Source organism: Neomonachus schauinslandi, chromosome 8 (assembly GCF_002201575.2).
Source record: "Neomonachus schauinslandi chromosome 8, ASM220157v2, whole genome shotgun sequence".
Taxonomy (NCBI): domain Eukaryota; kingdom Metazoa; phylum Chordata; class Mammalia; order Carnivora; family Phocidae; genus Neomonachus; species Neomonachus schauinslandi.
The window spans coordinates 116,314,062-116,326,228 of record NC_058410.1 but is presented as its reverse complement, the minus strand read 5'-3'; the positions used below and the strand labels follow the sequence as shown (position 1 = coordinate 116,326,228).

Sequence of the window (12,167 nt, the reverse complement as noted above, 5' to 3'; positions counted from 1 at the left end):
CAGTTTTCTGTGTCCAGCAGGTGTCGACCCTCACCGGAAACAAAATGCACCTCCCTTCTACAGTGAGAAATCTGTACCCCAACAGTGGATGGCCCTTGGGTTGGGGGTAAAAGGGAATGAAAGCGTGGCTCTGAAGGGTGGTGTGCTCCCCAGCATGAGGATCCTCTGGATAAAGCCATCTACTTACTTCCAGCTAAGGTAGACAAACATCCTATAGAAAATTTGTTCTTTGATCTTGGACAAGTTATTCACACTCCGAACCTTGCTTTCTTCACCCGTGACATGGAAGGAGACAATCTTTTCCTCCTGGGATTATTGTAAGAAGTAAAAGAGATACAAATACAAAGCACTTAGCCCAGCACCTAGGTCATAATAAGCACTTGAGCTCTTCCCCACTTAGGGTTTGGAAGAAGTAACTGCACAGAACTCCCATCTGAAGTTAAGTTCTGCCCGCCTGAGTCCTATCTGAGGATCTGCATCAGGGTTGTGATGAGGACCAACAAAATAATGCATGCAAAGTACCTGGTCCAATGCCTGGCCCAGAAAGTTGAGTAACAAGTAATAACTAACATCTCTCTTATGGGCTCAGCATGTGCCAGCAATGTTCTTACCCATCTGCAAGTATGAACTCACTCAATCCTCCTAAGACCCCTTATGAAGTAAGTAATCTGTCAATTCCCTGCCTCTCCCTGATTCTGTGACTCCATTCAACCATAGCTTAATTTCTTCTTAGGAATTATAGATCAGAAAACTGCCCCCAATTCTGTCATGTCTAGAGGGAATAATCAGGAGGACGTACTGACTCCTCCACTCAAGTAGGAGAGAAGTAACCCCAACCATAACTCTGCTCATGGTCCCTCCCCAGGGCCTCAGGAAAAAGCATAGAAAAACTATTTCGACCAGAGTTTATTCCTCAGAGATGACCGCCAGCGACTCACTGGCCCCTGTGGCACAGTGTGGCCTCCAGAAAGGCCTTTAACCTCCCTCCCCAGATGATATTTGACCCAGAAATATAGCCTTGGACGACAACTTGATTACAGAATATTCCCAGGAATGAGTTCCCCCAACTTGCTAAGGTGTACATGGGGTCGGCTGGGAAGTTCAAAGATCTGGATGGAGAAACCATAGGATCCAAGGAAATTTGTAGGGTCTGAGGATGGTGGGGGGACACAGCAGCATCACTAAGAGTTTGAATCTTCACACTTGGGGTAGAAGGTGTAGGACTCTGCCTCTAATTGACGTGTTGACCTGCAGAAGAAATTAAAAGGAAATAATAAGGCTTCAAACCAACTTGACCCCATCCTCTGTTTCTATAACCATCCATGCCAGAGCCCTTAATACAGTGATATCAAAAATTCTAGATCACCAAGGACTAATACTACAAAGCCACTTTCAGTCGTCTCCCCATAGATGCTCCATTGGATAGAAGAAGGGTGTGTAGGTCCTCCTCTTTCCTGCTCCTAATCCCAACAATGGCAGTTTAAATTATGCTCTTGGCTACATCCTGGTGGAACGTCACCCCCACTATAAGCACCATTAGCTGAGCCCAACACTGACTCCCGAGATCTCTCACCCCTCCAAAGGACCAGTAGGCAAACAGACCAACAGAGATGTTACCTTCTGGATAACTGGCCCCAGGGAGGAAAATGTAGCCTAGGAGAAGAAAATATCTGATTAGAGGACAGTCTATAGATAAAAGTATCTGGCGTTACAGCAAATGAGGTAGCAATGGGAAAACAGGTCACGAATAAAAAGTGAACAGAAATTGGGAGTGAGATTGGCAACAGGAGGTCAGGGGCGGCACTCACCAGACGAGCCAGCTCTCCGCCAGCTGAGCAAACCAAGAGTGAAAATGATGAAGCCCAGGCCCAGAGTCACTGCAGACACAGAAACCTTCACTATCTGCATCGGGGACAGCCCATGTGCTGCAAAAATAGAAACTTACTAGAACCGATCTGTCGCTCATTGCCAGAGCAACATAATTTAGTGTGACCTCCACCTAGTAGGTTCAAAGGTGCCAAGCGCACACCAACCTACACCCAAGGAGACAGACTTTCCTCAAAAATCCCCATCCCGTAGCTCTGTACTCCTAGAGTAGCCCTGGGGGAGCCCCTCACGAGAGTTAGCACCCTAGCTTCTAGGTCCTCTCTAATACAGTGGGGGCTCTCAAGGCATCTTTTTTCCTTCCTTCACCCTGAAGTTTCCCTCACCAAAGAATAAAGGATTCCTCATTCCCCTCTCCATTTACCCCATAGTGACTATGTTTGCTCCCTTATGTGCTCTACCTATTTGTCTATTAAAATGTCATTCCACCTTTCTTAACTCTCAATGATCCCATTCCACGCGTTGTCTGACTACTGAGGTATCTCCTCCTGTCTACATCCAGATTTCCAGAACCTGTCTCCATCCCACTCCATAGCTCCCACTTCCTGGAACCCATTGTACTCTGAATCCCACGGCACCTGGATTCCTTCCCCCATGCTAAAATGAACATTCCATCACCAAAGGAAGCTCTGGTGCATACTGGGGAGGAGACTTTCCCAGGAGAGTTCCGGTGCGCCTGTGGGTTCCTCTCTCTGCTCTTCATGCCTTTCTCCGCTGCCCAGCAAGACAGCACTCCCCAAAGGGGGAGCCCAGTCTCAGCAGCCAGTCTAGGATTCTGTTGCCTAGCCCTTCATAGATTCCCTTCCTCTTCCTCATTGTTCCCTCTTCTCTTTCCCCAAATCTGGGTACCAAATCTCTTGGTACATTTAACTACTTCCAATCCTGGGGTTCAAACAGTGGTAATTGGTTCCTTGTTCATTAGCCCCCAAGCATGTAAACCAAAGTGTTTGTCAGCCAGGCTTTTTCTTCCCTGACAGAGCGGCCCAAATTCAGTACTGCCCCCACACCAAAAGAAAGTCCCGTTTCTTCTGAAACCTTTTTTATTCCTTCAATTCCCATTCCTGACCAGACAACAGAATAGTTGAAATCTGAGGATCCTAAAATGTTGCATCACAAATTTTGGTTGTGAAAACATGGTCACCAAACCACATCCTCTTTTCAGCATAGCCATTCTGCTCCCCGCCACTCTCAGACACACAACATCAACCACCCATTGCCCCATCTCTGGTCATCAACCCTCCACCAGTTCCTCCAGGCTGGCTGCTCATTCTCAGCATCTTCCTCCCTGCCATATTCCGTGGACCTGTCCACATGTCACTCCCTGTGCCAAGATGTTGGTGTTCCTTTTCAACCACCCACTCGCAGTAGCTCTCTGCTTCAACCCTAATTCCTCCCACCCGCCGTGCACTTACTCCAGTCCTCAGAGATGGGCTCAGGAGCCCCAATGTGCTCCACCACACAAGTGTAGGTGTCCCCATAAGAGGGGGTTGTAGCTAAATGGGAGACGGTCTGATATGTCCAGTCTCCATTGGGCTGGGCCATCTTAGGGGCACTACTGTGAGAAGGGACAGGCTGCCCATTCTTCCTCCACGAGATGGTCACATCAGCTGGATAGAAGCCCCACACGTAGCAGGCCAGCATCACACGCTCCTTCGTGTTAAAAGGAGTGGTTTTGGCTACTTGCACAGTCGGTGGCCCTGCATAAGAGGAAAACGTGGTCATGAAAGATGGCACCATTCTGGTTTTTTCTCCAACCTGGTTTCTTTCCAGCTTCAACTCTTCGTGGCCTCCCCCACCCCCACTCCGTGCCTCCATACATCCCTTTGAAAAAGAGGAGTTAGACTTACTCCTGCTTTGCTCTTTATTTCCTCCCATTCCTTCACTGCCCTTTCCCTTCTTTCCTGTTCCAAAATTACGGTTGATCACATTAAGTAGAAGCCAGGTCTGAACTGCAAGCTGTTTCAGAAGTCGCTGTATTTATTTCAAGTATATAAGCTAACAGTTGTCAAGAGTTGTAGGTTGGGGTTTGTAAAGGTAAGAAAAGATGTCTGCCCTCAAATCTAATTTAACAAACTAAGTGGCTGAATCAAGCAACATTTTTCCCTTGGATAGTTTAAGGAAATGAGCCTAACTCAGATCTAACTCTCTTAAATTTGGATTAACATAATCCGAAATAATGAGATTGTTAATATTGCTATTCTCTATTAGCTTATTCTCCTAGGTGACCCTCTTACTTACCTCCACCTTGGTGCTTTTCAAATAAAATCTTAAATAAAAATCCAAGAAATTGTGTTAAAATGCGGGTTCCCTAGGTTGCATCCCTAAATATTTTCACTGAGAGGATCTGTAGTGGCAATCAAGGGCTTGTATTTTTTACAAGCACCTTCCCCAGGCAATTCTAAGAAAAGTGGTTCAGAAATAACGTCTTAAGACATATTACTCTGCCTTATGGAGATCTCCATGTTTTCTTTTACCAATCTCAAGTCATTCTCAGTGCAAGGGCTTTGGGGCAAGAAAGCACGTTGAAATCCCCTGAGAGGCTTTCTAAATATTCCCATGCCTGGGCCCATCCCAGACCTAGAACATCAGAACCTATGATAAAGAGGCATGAGCACTTTGGGAAAAGGCATTCTGGTTATTCTGATACACTCCTGGTTGAAATTGACTCTGCATCCTGAGATGCCCTGAATAGATGGAAAGCCTGCTTACTCTCTTACCGCATTGGCCTCAAACATCACCTCCCCTTCTTTGTTCCTGTTCCACCCCCATCAACAACACTTTGAGGGTCCACACTCACTCTTTCTACAATCCAGATCCACACATTTTGTGCTTCTTTCCCGCCCAAATCTCCAACCTCTTGCCTATGGAGGGATTGAGGGATTCTCCCTGGCCTCACCTCTCCTAACTGTGCTTCCCGATAGTCCCTTTGTGCCCCTCTCTTCTTACGTGTCCTGTGGGTCAGTGATCCCCAGAAAGACTGGGTATGTGTGGCACAGTCCTGAAGCCCATTAGACAAGCGCTGGAGCAGGGATTCCTGTTGGTTGAGGTATTCTGAGAGGTAATTGGCCAAAATATTCAGTGCGCCAAATTCACAGGGGGCCATTTTGGCCTCCTCTGGATCCCAGCACGTCAGCAAATCCTTGTTGAAGGAGACACAATATGTGAAATCCTTTGGAGTCCCATCATCATCCAACAGACAGGTGCTTTCCACATGGGCTATAAAGCCACCTACAGGAACCAGAGAAAGGGGGCAGCTCAGAGACCTCTGCAGGGAGCCCAAGACCCAGTTCCTGCCCCAGTTACACCCAGCGAGTGGGGTGTAGCTTTCCTGCCTCAGGCAGCATCTACAGACCAAGCTCGTGTACTGAAGTCTCTGAGAGCACCGATTAAGGGAATAGATGGTAGCAGCAGAAAAGTTTTTAGATGCTGTTTCCTTTTTATGAGACTAAGTATGGGAACAGGAATTATTTGCTAGTTTAAACACAACAATTTACCCAGGACAAGACCTTCAGTAAGGCAAATTATTGAGAGAGAAAAGGGGTCAAAGGGAAGAGCCAGCTTTGTTGGCTGGATATATTATTAAATATTCACTCCACATATATTTATGAAGCACACACACATACGTGCCAGGCACTGGGCTAGGAGCTCAGGATGCAGCAGTAAACAAGACAGATATTGCCGTTGCCTACACTCCGGCAAAAGATATATATTACACAAATAATTATACAGTTCAATTATCTTAAAACTGCTACAAAGACACAAAGTACAAAGTGCTACTGGAGCATATACCAGGGAGACAAACTAGTCTGGGGTGTCCAGATCCAAGTGACTCCTTTGCCCCAAAGGAGCAGAGGAAGGGAGGGTCCCAGGCCAGAAACCCTTACCTGCTCCGGTGGAGCCCAGGCTGAGGCCCAGCAGCAATGGCAGGAGTGTGGTCATGCTCCGCTCTAGGGACACGCCAGGAATTCAGTCCCCTGGACCAATTCTTCCAGGGGCCCTGGGTCCTCGCCTGCTCCTGTAGCCCCAGCCTGGGTAGATAATGTCCAGACCCCGAGAGGAATAGAGTATAGCCCCAGCTCCTTGATCCCCACTAAATGAGTGATTTGGAGCCACCCAGCCCCTAGATACTAATCCTGTTCCTACCAGCTCTTCTAAATCAGTCCCAAACTAACAGTTGTCAGATTGCTTAGATGGTTAGATGGGCGGGGACAAATACAGAGACAAATCACTGAGTGCTTCAGCCCAGCATCATCAGTTACCAGGTAAATCTTATCCTGCCCTAGGCTTTAAACAACTATGTCTCTTAACTCTTTCCCTGTGGGAAAGATCAGTCTGTAGGTGGATTTCCCTAGATCACTGGAGAGAATAATCCCAATATTCCCAGAACATATGTAGCCTGGGCTGCCCACTGGTTTAACTGTTTCCCTTCAATATCCTTCCAAGACTGAGACTAGGTAACTTCTCTTGTCCCTTAGAGGGAGGTTACTTAGAAAGATATTGCGTAACCTTGGTCTGTCCTGTCACCTGGGAGATGGAGGCGGGAGCTGAAAGGCCCTTCCGGAGCAGGTGGCAGAGACAGGGATGTTAAGATGGAAGGAGGCACAGGGAGAATGCAGGGTTATCTGGCCTCAAAGCGCGACTGCAGAATAAGGGAAGCAGTTCCACTTTAGAGGTCAGAGACAGAGACTGGAAAATCTCTCCCTGGGATTCCATTGCTTCTTGCAGAGCTGCATTTCGTCCTTCCTGCTTTTTTGGAGCTAGGAAATCCTACCCTCAACTACTCTGAGCCATCTCAAGGCAGACCGCAGGACAACGCCACTTAAACCCTTGATAAACAGCTGGTAATGGACCAGTTCCCAAAGCTCGCCTGCCTCCCCCAAACTTAACACTCTCCTGTGTGTTTCTCCCACTGGTCCTATCTGTCCCAGAGCAGGTCCCCGCATCATGAAGCCACTAGAAAAAATAAGATAAAGCTTCCCTCCTTTACTTCCCCTGGAAAAGGCAGGTTTTAAATGGCAATTCATTCTCCTATCCCACTGTGAACTACACAATTGGTGGCTTTTTCCATCACAAATTTAAAACCTGAAATTGGCTTCTCTCTGTTCCCCAGTGGCTGCAGGGCTGCGTCTCCCCGCATTAGTTTCTGCAAGCTTTTGGATTTGATTTAGTAGTGAGCTAAATGAGAGAGGATTAGGAGAGAGCCCCTTGACGCCACACTTACCTGTCCTCCCCCCAAAGCCCCCAACCCCAGGACAGTCGATGCTTATGAAGAGAAAAGAAGCATGTACCAAAAATGAATACAAAGATGAATATCAGAAACAAAAGACTCGTGTAACTAATTGAGGTTAACTGAAGTTGCGTTTCCCAGCAACCCCGTAGACCAAGGTTACGCAATATCTTTCTAAGTAACCTCCCTCTAAGGGACAAGAGAAGTTACCTAGTCTCAGTCTTGGAAGGATATTGAAGGGAAACAGTTAAACCAGTGGGCAGCCCAGGCTACATATGTTCTGGGAATATTGGGATTATTCTCTCCAGTGATCTAGGGAAATCCACCTACAGACTGATCTTCCCCACAGGGAAAGAGCCTTCATTATAAGATGTTTCTACATCCTACCTCCTCTAATGAGCCATCAGGTGAGCGGGAATGGGCAGAAAATGGGGGTGGTGAGTCCAAAATTTGTTGAGCTTCTACTTTGGAACTGATACTATACTAGGTAGGCCCTTTCCATGCTATCTCATATAATCTTAAAAGATCTGTCCAGCGTCCTCCTTTTACAGTTTTGAAAACAGCTCCAAAGATTCACACACAGACACACACTGGTGCACGCACACGAGCAAGCCCACACACTCACTACATCCTGGGGCTGAGATGACCCACATAAAAGTAGCCAGTGGTGCCCCCCACTGAGAGACAGATAAAGGGAAAAGCCACTGGACCACCCAAGTCTTTGTTTCCCTGTTCTCAGAATTCCTTCTGTTCTTAGAACCAGCGTCTCCTTGCTTTCTCTTTTGACAGTTTCCAAACCGTGTGAACTCTTCCCCACTCGCACGCGCACTTCCCCCTGACGTTCTTCCTCCTCCCCGCCCCCACCCCCCCAAGGTGGGCGGTGAGCCTGACCTCGCGGGAGCCCGGATCTTTGTCCCCGTCTACAAGGCTCGCGCTGGCGGGCGCAGGAACGCCGGCGGTGAGGTCCCGTGCCCGCGCGGGGGTGGCCGGGGGTGGCGCTCGCCAGCCAGCCGAGGCCACACGGAGTTCCCTGTCTGGTCTCTGCTTGGGCAGCCAAAGGAGATGTGAAACCTTCCATGAGGCAGCAGCAGGAAATGCAGAAGATTTCACTTCTCTATTAAGGAGAAGACTGAGGGTGCTTTTTAGAATAAGGCAGGACAGAAAACCCAGAGGCCCGTGCTCAGCCAAGAGCTTTCTTCCTTTCCCCTTCCCTCCTAATTTTCAGACCTAGTTCTGTCCCCCACCGCCCATCAACCCAAAAGACCGTTTCAAGTGCCCTGTCCATTGTGACCGGACAGCCATCTCTGTAGTGCCAGGACCGCCAGGAGCGTAGGAGTGAGGCAGCCTCGTTCCCCCGTGCTCTCTTTCTTCTACCCGCGCTGCCCAAACCCCGAGAGCGGGTCCTCTCCTTTCCCGCGCCTCCCCCTCCGGGCTGTCCACGGCGCCACGGGTGGACGAACCGCGGCGTTTCTGTGCAGAGCATTACAGGCAATGCCCAGCGAGGAGACGTGGACTCTGTTCCCACGTCATTCGCTTTAGGTCAGCTGGGGAGTGAGAACAGACATCTGTAAAGAGAAGAGTTTATGGTAAAGCAAGTAAGCGATAAGGCCAGTGTGCTTGAAAGAGAAAAGAGAAAAAAAAAGAAAGAGAAAAGAGAAATCATTGAGGGCATGGACAGGGTGGACGGGGAGGTGGAACTGATGCTCTTAGGTAGGCGATTTCCATGCTATCTCATATAATATTAAAAGATTATATGATTATAATCTTAATCATATAATTAAGTTAATCTTATAGATTAACCCTCTCCCGGAGGGCTGCTGGAGGTGAGCCCCGACTGCTGGGGTGAAGTCGTGTTCAGGAGAGGAAGGCCCCTGGCATCGCGGTCCTGGCGTAGAGCGCAGCAAGCTCCGCAATGTTCTGAGGTGCTGTTGGGGGTCTACCAGGAGCCTGGACTGGCTAAAACAAAAAGGAGCTACAATGCATCCCTGGCATCACACACTGAAGGAAGTCACAAATGTGGTCTCACGCTCTTCCTGAGAGCACGGCCATAATAATAAATCGCTTCTAGGTACTTCCTTCTGGCGCTCACTGTAAGCTCTCAGGTTCCTCTTCTGGACAGATGGTTTCAACTCAAGCCTCAATTTTATAAACTCAAAAATTGTTCAACCATTCAATCACTTGCAATCTAAAACCCATAGCATGAGACCACATTTGTGACTTCCTTCAGTGTCTCCTCAAAACTACACACACCTGCACCCTGCCCAGATTACCTTACTTCCCAGTCTGTCCAACCTCATCCCTCCCACCCCCACCTCACCTCTGTCCTCCCACTCCCTCTTCTCTACAGGATTCACTCTCCAGACCCCGATCTTGGGGTTACAGTTGGGGTAACTAGCCCATCATCCTTCCATCCTGCAGCCAAATGACTTGCACGGCTAGGGGATATTCTACCTGATTTGCCACCACAACTCTTGAATGATGTTATCATCCCCATCTTAACTATGAGAAAATGGAGGCAGAGGGAGGTTAGCAACTGTCCAGCCTTACTCAGACACTAAGTAATAGAACCAGGACTTGGGGCGCCTGGGTGGCTCAGTTGGTTAAGCGACTGCCTTCGGCTCAGGTCATGATCCTGGAGTCCCGGGATCGAGTCCCGCATCCGGCTTCCTGCTCGGCAGGGAGTCTGCTTCGTCCTCTAACCCTATCCCCTCTCAGGTGTTCTCTCTCTCTCATTCTCTCTCTCTCAAATAAATAAATAAAATCTTAAAAAAAAAAAAAGAACCATGACTTGAACTGAGGATTTATGATTCTAAATTCTATGCTCCTAATAATCAGAAAATAATTGAACATTGCTAGCCATTTATAATAGTAATAAAAACCATAGCATGTTTAGAAATTAACATTAAAAAGTATAAGAACTTTATGATTAAGAGGGAAAACTTTATTAAACTACATAAATGAACACCTCAGAAAGTGAAGAGACATATTCATGGATGGGGCATCCTAACAACAAAGAAGTCAATTTCTCCCCATATCACTAACCTAAATGCTGTCCTAGCCAAATCATAGCAGGGCTTGGGGAGAACTTGTTAAAGTGATTCTAAAATGTGCACGGAAATCAAATCCATGAGTATCAGACAATTTTGATAAAGAAGAGCAAAATGGGACTTTGGGTATTGGGAGAGGTGAGTGATAAAGAAATGAAAACCAGCCCTGCCAAATAATAAAACATATGAAAAGCCATAATAATTAAAACAATATGATACTGATATAGGAACTGACAAACCAATGGACTGAACAATTCAGAGACAAATCCATGCATATAGGGAAACTTGGTATAAAATCCCTGGGAATAAATGGAATATTTAGTAAATGATATTAAGAAGATCAATTTACTATTTGGAGGAAAAGAAAGTTGTATCCTTATTCCCATCATATGGAAAAATTCCAATCAATAAAGATCTAAATGTGAAAGGAAAACAATAACACAAATGGAAGAAAGCATAGTGAAATATCATATATGGCCAGATAAATATAAGGCAAAGCTTTTCCACCCAAAACTACTCATCAGAAAAAAGAGAATTACCTTACACCTAAGTCCTCGGGTTTTTTTCCTTTTCAAATTAAGGTCACTCTTTCAAAGCTGTTTTGAGAAGATATATTATCCTAAAATGATGGCAATAAATACAAGAAGGGGCCTCCACACTGTTTTTTTTTTTCTTAAGATTTTATTTATTTGTCAGAGAACGAGAGGGAGAGAGAGAGAGCACAAGCAGGGGGAGCGACAGGCAGAGGGAGAAGCAGGCTTATCACTGAGCAAGGAGCCCAATGCGGGACTCGATCCCAGGACCCTGGGATCATGACCTGAGCCGAAGGCAGATACTGACTGAGCCACCCAGGTGTCCCCTCCACACTGTTTTCTATAGTGGCTGCACCAATTTACAGTCCTACCTACAGACCGCACAAGCGGTCAGTAACAGTATGGAGGTTCCTCAAAAAATTAAATATAGAACTACCATATGATCCAGCAATTCCACTCCTGGGTATTTATCCAAAGAAAATGAAAACACTCACTCAAAAAGATATATGCACCCCCATGTTCATTCAGCATTGTTTACAATAGCCAAGGCATGGAAACAACCTAAGTGCCGATTAGTAGCTGGATGGTAACATATCCATATGGCTGGACACATATAACACACGTAACAGTGAAATGTTATTCAGCTATTACAAAAAAAAAAAGGAAACTCTTCCATTTGTGGCAACATGAATGGATCCCAAGGGCATTATGTGAAGTGAAATAAGTCAAACGAGAAAGACAGATACATACAATCTCTCTTATATGTGGAATCTAAAAAAAAAATTAAAAATCAAAATAGAAAAAAAAGAATTCATAGATATGGAGAACAAATTGGTGGTTGCAGGGGTCAGGGGAGAAATTAATGAAATGACTTTGGTGTTTATTTTAGTTTAAATAAACTGATTTATTTTTAAAAAATAAATAAATTTGTAAGTCATTTGCCTAATCAAAAAATACTGAGAAAAATAAAAATAAATTTGTTTGGGGTGGATGGGTGGTGCAGTCAGTTGAGCAGCTGACTCTGGGTTTCCGCTCAGGTCATGGTCTCAGGATGGTGAGATCTAGCCCCACATGGGGCTCTGCGCTCAGCATGGAATCTGCTTAAGACTCTTCCTCTGCTCCTTCCCCCTACGCTCTCTCAAGCCTGTGCACACTCTCTCTCCCTCTCTCCCTCTCTCCCTCTCTCTCTAAAATAAAGAAATAAATCTTTTTAAAAAATGAATTTGTCTTATGAAATGTTACATATTTCTCAAGGCAGCCTCTACTAGCCATAAATATTTTCACAACCAGTAAAATGAAAAAAAAAAAAAAAATCTGCAATCAGCTTCCTCCACCATTTTGTGAGCAGATTATCAGAAAGTAGCTCTGCCCTCATTTTTCAAGTATTTTGCACAAACTGATAGGAGTAAAAGCCATCGTATGGTGCTGAGAGCAGGGAACAGGAGTCAGTGGAGGAGCTAGGGGTTTCCCCATTTC

The 12,167-nt window shown here is 46.2% G+C and overlaps 1 protein-coding gene across 1 annotated transcript; it reads right to left on the bottom strand.

The window, feature by feature from the left end:
- Positions 1 to 878: 878 nt before the first annotated feature.
- LOC110575567 (HLA class II histocompatibility antigen, DM beta chain) lies at positions 879 to 6,048 on the bottom strand. Its single transcript, XM_021684539.1, has 6 exons — positions 5,769 to 6,048; positions 4,831 to 5,112; positions 3,297 to 3,581; positions 1,809 to 1,925; positions 1,618 to 1,653; positions 879 to 1,248 (listed from the first exon to the last, which is right to left on the bottom strand). Exons 1-6 carry the CDS (start codon positions 5,821 to 5,823, stop codon positions 1,232 to 1,234), a joined length of 792 nt encoding a protein of 263 aa, XP_021540214.1. The 5' UTR covers positions 5,824 to 6,048; the 3' UTR covers positions 879 to 1,231.
- Between the last annotated feature and the right edge of the window lie 6,119 nt (positions 6,049 to 12,167).